At 43.1% G+C, this 7,459-nt stretch overlaps 1 protein-coding gene across 11 annotated transcripts in view; it reads left to right on the forward strand.

The window, feature by feature from the left end:
* The window catches only part of sox5 (SRY-box transcription factor 5), a 105,538-nt gene that overhangs the window by 24,900 nt on the left and 73,179 nt on the right, over nt 1-7,459 (forward strand). For all 11 annotated transcript variants that reach the window (XM_062443362.1, XM_062443360.1, XM_062443361.1 and 8 more), the window contains exon 2: nt 2,320-2,515. In XM_062443362.1, coding sequence (XP_062299346.1) covers nt 2,321-2,515 — 195 coding nt within the window. In that variant the 5' untranslated portion in view covers nt 2,320. The remainder of the gene's footprint in view (nt 1-2,319; nt 2,516-7,459) is intronic.

Consider the following 7,459-nt stretch of genomic DNA (forward strand, 5'->3'; position numbering starts at 1 on the left):
GTGTGTGTGCCGCGTGGCTCAAAGCCCTGTAGTTTGTACAGCTGGGCCTGCTGCTCACATTGGATCTTGTGTAGAATAACACACACAGGCTTGCACACACACTCTCTCACTCACACACACACACAGCCTTCTCCTCAGTCATTCCCTATGTACTTTTTATTTTTTTATTTTTTAATACAGCTGACAGATACCATAAATGTTATCGCGAGTCAATCTCAGTTTTAATTATCAATTGGTTTTAATGATAGCTGTGTGCAGTTATATCTTGAGTCTTTTGTCATAGAAAAAAATAGAAAATCTTTATGGTCAGTTATTGCTGAGCAAGTCCGTGAAGATAGAACAGAAAGACAGATAAAGAAATCAACTGCAGATATACATTCCACTCTGTTGACTAACACAACTGTCAGTACATGCGCGTGTTTGTGCGTTTGTCTTCTGTACACACTGTCCTTCAGACTCAAAGCATTGTTTTTACGGATAGAACAAGCGATTAGGTGAATCCAACCTTGATAAAAAAGTGTGCAAAAATGAAGTCATTAAAAAAGTTAAAGCTGTATAAAAAGCTACAATTTGGTAATTTTCGGATTTAACTTCAAATAAAAAGGATCAAATGGGTCACTCATAAGTGGACGAAATTGTAGATGATAACACTGATTGGTAAATTGGTTTAAATGATATGAGGTCTATTAATCTTGCGGGCAAAATCTTCAGGGAATAAAATATAAAAAATGTACAGATAACTGCTGGAGAATTGGCCTTAAAAAAACATAATAGAAGAAAAAGTAAAAAGGTATTACTCCAGTGGAGTTTATTTGATTTTGACTGTAACCTTCCCCCCTGCGATGTGATAACACTGCATGTTGTGTTTCTTAGCGTGGCACTTTCCTCATTGCCTCCAGTGAGCAGCACTCAATATTGTTTGCCTTTCCACTGTCATAAGGTAAATAAGCAATGAATTAGTAGCAGGGCTGCTCCTAGGAACAATGCCAGACGTACAGTCCAGAGGAAATCCAAAAGAGTCAAGAGTGTAATCAGTTTACTGGAGACAAGCACAGAGAGAGAGAGAAGGGGGGAGGAATTTGAGAGAGAAAGACACAGCAAATCAGACTAAGACAAGGTATGGTTTGAGGATAAAGACAGGATGACGAATCTTGTTGTATTGGTGAGAGAGAGGATGAAAAGAAAGCTGGGAGAAGAGTAAAAGCTTGTTCAATCAAAAGAGGAAAAAAAGGAGAATTTGAGAGTTAGACGCCTGTTGCTTATTTCTTGTTTTCCACCACCGTACGCCCCTTTCCCCCACGGGTTTTCAGTCACTCCATCCCTTCATCCCTGTCATGTGTTGCCTCTGTGCGACTGAGCGTTAGCAGCCTATTACCCAGGGTCATAGTCGCAGTGGCTTCAAGGCTGACAAGTGCATCTGAAAGCACTCAGGCGATGCTGAGAACCACATTAAATTCTATTATTGCCACATAGTCACTGCATCCCTATTCAGCTGAAGTACGGGGAGGCAAATTTACCTTGTGAGAGACAGAGTTCACCTAATAGATGTGGCTTTATATCCTTTCCTTCTTTTCAAGGGAACAAAGCCTCAGCAACAAATGCAAACAGCAGGGCCCTCGTGTTACTAGCCATTTTCCTCCAGTTCCTCTATTGTCCAGAGGTTTTCATAAACACATATTATTGTCACCGTGCATACTGCTCTCGAACAGTCTCTCCTATTTTTTTTTTCACTCTTTCTCTCTCTCTAAAAAGCCCATTGTCAAGACATGGTCATTTCCTCCACAATGCCAGTGCAAGCGGGCTCCATTTGCAGCGCTGGCCCCGTCTTTTGGAAATGTGAATGTTGAATGGCCCCCATGGTAAACATACTGTAAGACCTGAGAGTGGGTTTTGAAGGTCTGCCAAGGAGCTGGGTGCTCAGAGACCCGACTGAAGGGTGATATTGTGTGCCGAGTTGCGCCGCGAGAGCTAGGGCGTCTCAATGTACGACAAAGACAAACTAATCCAGAGAAGAAGAAGGAGAAGGCCTCATTCAACCTGTTTGAAGGACTTTCTGATGTCTTAATGCTGTTATTTATTTAAAAGTAAGCACACAGCAAAGTGACTCCGAATTTAGAGTTGAATCAGACCATCCAGGAGTGTATAAGAAGTAGTTTTACCTTCAGGAACCCTCCATATTTATCTGTATCTCCATCCAACTCCAGCCGTCCATCTATTGTATCATCCTTTGAATAATGCTTACTCTTTCTCTTGTTTTTCCCTCTCTCTCTCTCCATCTTTCTATCTCCCTTCTCCTCCTTCTTTTTTTTTTTTTTCCAGGATGTCTTCCAAGCGACCAGCCTCTCCATATGGGGGGACAGATGGAGAGGTAACCATGGCAACCAGCAGACAGCGAATGGAGGATGAGGATGGCGAGGGACTGGGCCGTGTCATCCACCTCCCCCTGGCATCATACTGCGGCAAGGTGTCCCCTCGCTCGCCCCCCAACCGTAACTTGGACAGCCCCCCCAACACGGTAAGGACAGCCGCCCGTTTTTTTTCTTTTTCGTCCAGTCTTGCTTAATGTTACTCGGGGGGTGCGACGGCGCCCACCTGTGGGTTGACGGCGGCCTTGGTTCGCGCTGTGAAACAGGTGCGATGTTTTGAAGAGGTCCAGACTGGTGTGACCCACAGTATGTGTTATAGGTCATCCGATTTTTACCACATAAGTGACCATATTATTCACGTTACTTTTGTATTGTTTGGCAAACTTGTTGAAAAGTTGGAAGGTTTGCTGTAGACTTCTGGGAAATGTAGTTTGAAGCCCTTCAGTATTAAAAAAGAACAAATGCTAACAGCTAAAACTGCTAAACATCCTTTACTTCCATTCAAAAAAAAGATCCACTTCCTATTACTCCTGCTCATGTTAGCGCTCTCTTTGGCTTCGTACATTCTGCGGCTCTCATCATTGGCTGCTTGGCCCTCTTCTCTCAGTCTCCATTGGCTCTCTGCCCTTGGCATTCCTTTCCATAAGGGCCATGTGTCTCTGTGTGTTTGAGAGTCTCAGGGTTGAAAATGACCCTAAGGGCACAGACCCGAGATCAGATTATGTTCACGGTAATCCTGACCTCCAGCAGTTAGTTAACGCTGAGGGCTAGCTTCGCTCAGTCTTTTGATACTGGCTTCAGGAGCCACTTACACACTAAATGAGCTGGGAAAGTAGGTGTCACTGGTATGAAAGTATAATTGTTGGTTAAGAAATGTGTTCTTTTTGTAGAAGGATTCAGCTAAAAGAGTTATCTTTCTGAAAGGGTACATGAGATAGTTTCAGGGATTGAACACGCTCAAAATAATTAGCATTGTGTTGCTTTTATGGAATTTCCAGGACATTTCTGGAAAAGTAAACAGTTTCTCTTTCTGAATATTCAAAACTAAATAATCAATGCTAATGGCTGTCAAACTCCATTTTTACTTCAGCACTCCTCTTACTCCTCACCTTTTTCATCATCTCAACAATGAGGAAACTAAATGTGTGATATTTCTTTGGTGATTCATCGCAGATATGAAGATAATGAGATTTCTAAAGAGGCAGAAATCGACTTTTCCTGTGAGTGAAAAGCAGTTTGGGCACTGGGAGCTTTTTTTTTTTCCCTTTCTTCCAAAATGGGGGAGGAAATAAAAAGAAGGTTCAAGGCTACTGTTTGGGTGCACACGTGTTTTTGCTTTTATGTGCGCGGCACCAGCCGTCGCCTTGAGCCCATTTGATGCACAGTTGCGTGACTGCAAAATGTGAGCCATTGCAGTGAGTCATTTTCTTCGGGATAAAGTGTGACATTGTGCGGTGGTGTTGAATGTATGGCTCTGTATGTGTAAGAGCATGTCTGTGCATGTTTGTACAGTTGCACTGCGTCGTCTTTGTGATTCATTATAAACATTGGTGTAGACCTTGCAGTATACAGGCTTATTGTTAACTTCTGTTGGTCGATGGTGTGTGAGCACACAGCTATATGTGCATTTTTAAGATGTTCTGTGAAGCATTACACATTCTATACATGTGGTGTGATTTACAATGCATGTTCAATACATAAGTGTGATTATGTGACTGTATATTTGGTGTTAGATGGTATGCTGGTATGCATTATTTAGTAACAAAATGTTGACTATCCATCACGAGAATATGTGATTGACATTTAAGTGCATCTGTTAAAGATTTCTATGAGACATAAATGACTAATATATCATCAAAAGTCTTAGTAGTCATGTTAAACACTGTGTTTTCACTTTGCCTTGTAGTGCTGGCACACGACGCACTGTCTTACCTTCTCCTTAACCCTCACCTTGATACACACCTTGTCACAACAGTGCTCTGATAACGACTACCGACCTTTCCCCCCCCAACTGACTGGTAAATTCTTGCATGCTGTAAAACAATGAAACAGTGCTTAGGAGCTGTAATGGAAAGCTAATTTTGTAATTAGCCCCGCTGATTTGCCTGCAGGCTCCTCCCATGGTGGACTCTGCATCTGTGGCAGGTGCCGACTGTAAACCAAAGTCCTGGGACCATGTGGGAACTCACACGCGTGCACAAACACGTATTCACACACCCACCCTGGGTTATCTGTAGCCATGGAGTGATTATATTACTCCCGGTGCATGTAGATACATTTATCTTATATATTTACAACATGTGAGAAAAAACACAACACACAAACATTCCATTCCAATTATTATTTTGTGCAGATTTGTGGGTTTTTTAGGTCACTACGGAGGCACTGATGCTATACATTCTCCATCCCCTCCTTAAAAAACTCTCATAAATTCACAAAATGAAACAGAACTGCTTTCTAGTCCATTTATTGACAGCCGAAGGGAGGAAAGTGTTGGTGTGTGTGTGTTTATGTGGGGTTTGGGATGACTTGTGTTGTTAGGGGTGGGATGGGAGGGGAGGGAGGGGTTGAGGGGGAGGGAGTGCTCATACACAGCATAATAGTTGATGTGGATTATTAAGTGGCAAGTATGTGTCTGGCGGGTGGGATGAGGGCTTATCCGACTGCCTGCTTGGCACGTTGTAAGATGTGTGTTAAGTTTACAGCGTCAATCCCTTCACCGCTGACTGCCAGTGAAGAGTGGATGAAGAGAAATAGAGAGAGAGAGATGGAAAAAAAAGGGGGGAGAGGGAGATTTACTACGTGGCGGGGGTGTGTTGGTGGGACTCTAAGGGAGTTGTGGGGGGTTAGTGGGGGTCTCTCTCTCAGTCTCCCAGGGCAATTGGCGTAAAGTGATAGCGGAGTAGGGGGGTGGGGGGGGGGGGGAGTAAATGGCTCATCGGCGACGGGCTGACTTGGAAGTGAGGCAGTGAGGGAGAGAGAGGAGAGATGAGGAGGGGGAGGCAGCGGCGGCGGCTGGTGGAGGGTGGGGACGAGATTACAGCTTTATCTTGTCATAGTAAATTAACACGACGGCGGAGAAGCGCTCGGCTACACACTGACCTCTTCATCCCGGATGCCTCGCGTGCCTGCTCAGCTTTAGCCCTGCCGCTTTACCTGCCTGCTGCAGCTGTGGACAGACACACACAAACACACACACACACAGAGAGAGAGAAAGAAAGAGCATGAAAATACAGCACTCTCACATATTTTTAAGACTAAAAAAGTGCCGGATTATTCCTTTTTTTTTATTAAAGTGCTGCTTATATAAATATGCAGACCCTGCCTCTTGATAAGAATAGTGCTGTTCAGGATGGTTTACAAATGAATGCAGTTTAGCTGTAAGGCTGTTTTATTGGATGTGAAGTTCTCACTGTGCTGCTGGACCCTGATTGGCTGAGAGGAGCTCAATTCAAATACCTTATGGGAAGGCAACTGATGAATTTTCAGCTGTATTTAATGATTCAAACCCAATACTGCATTCGAAAAAGGTGCCTATTGGTCTGTAGCGCACGCACACATCTTCTTTCATATTTGTCCTTCTTGCTTGATTTCTTTCAGATCTTTTGTTTTGTTTGTGTTTTCTAGCAGAAATAAATGTTTTCACATCAGGCAGAGGCGAGCATCTTCTCTCATCAATGTGTTAATGGACAAACACTAATTATTTCATTAATAGGCGGGATGTAACTATACAGATATTTCATCAGGCATTATTTCTTATTCATTTTTCCTCCACAAGCTCTTCCTTTTTCCCTCTTTTTTGTTTGTTTGTGCGATGTGTGTGCGTGCGCGTCCAAGTGAATTTGACAGATTTAACACAGTCATTGAGCAGTCTTGAGACACAGTGGTCACACTTAATTTCTCATGCCAGTGATGCACTAATGAATCAACACACGCTTGCCTGTCAACAGCGAGGGGTCGTGGTAAAATATACTGGCATACATTTTAGCCAAACTGCTATTTAAAACACACAAAATACAGCTGCATGTTTTTAGATAAGGAGAGGGGCGAATGTGTGACTCTCAGACAACTTCAATTAGACTATTAGAATCAGGACAGTCAAATTTTGGTGAGTAATTCAATGACAGCATTTTTTTTTTTTTTAAATCATCATTAATATTAATATACTAAAGTAATGATATGTTGAAAATTTGGGGGATTTAAAGCTCAACCATAGTGCTGGAACAGGAGGATCAAAGTAATGTGTGTTTACTTGCTTGTCCCAGCCTGAGGGACCTCCAAGTCAAAACTGACAGTGTCTGTGTTTACCCATGGCATGTAAAGGGATTTACTGTATGTGTGTGTGTGTGTGTGTGTGTGTGTGTGTGTGTGTGTGTGTGTGTATGTGTTTGGCAGTGTAGCGGAGGTGAGTTAAGTGTATGTCGTGGAGATTGGCAGCTCTGGCGTAGAGATAAGTCTTACCCCCCTGCAGGAGTGATCAGTGACATTCTCCTGTGTGTGTGTGTGTGTGTGTGTGTGTGTGTGTGTGTGTATGTGTGTGTGTGTGTGTGTGTGTGTGTGTGTGTGTGTGTGTGTGTGTGTCTGTATGTATTTGAGTTGAGCAGCTGTTTCCAGTTCTTCCCACTGTCATATTGTCCATGCCTTGATCCACGACGATGCGCCAAGCATCAAATGTTGTTTTTCACACATGCACCTTGCAAAGCCCGAGACATGTCAGGCTATGGCACACAGTGAGAGAGAGAGGGAGGGAGGGAGGGAGGGAGGGAGGGAGGTAGATAGTTTGTTCTGTTGGGCAACAGAGAATGAGTAAGGGAAGGAGACGAAGGAATATAAAAAAATAAAAATAAAAAAAAAGAACATGAACAGCGGCATCTGTGCAGGCTGTGGGAAAAAAAATCGCATTTTTTTCCCTTCCTTTTTCTGGCAAGAGTTAAGTGTTTTTAAACCAACCTCCCCTCACAGATGAGCTTAAGAAGACAAAAGTTGTTTAATTCGGTTCCATTGCAGAGGCAGTAAAAGGATAAAGAGAGTGAGGCGCAATTTTTACTTTGTTCCAGTCATTTGGAAGAGAATTGACATCTGCAAACTAAAGG

Source organism: Scomber scombrus, chromosome 22, assembly GCF_963691925.1.
Source record: "Scomber scombrus chromosome 22, fScoSco1.1, whole genome shotgun sequence".
NCBI lineage: Eukaryota > Metazoa > Chordata > Actinopteri > Scombriformes > Scombridae > Scomber > Scomber scombrus.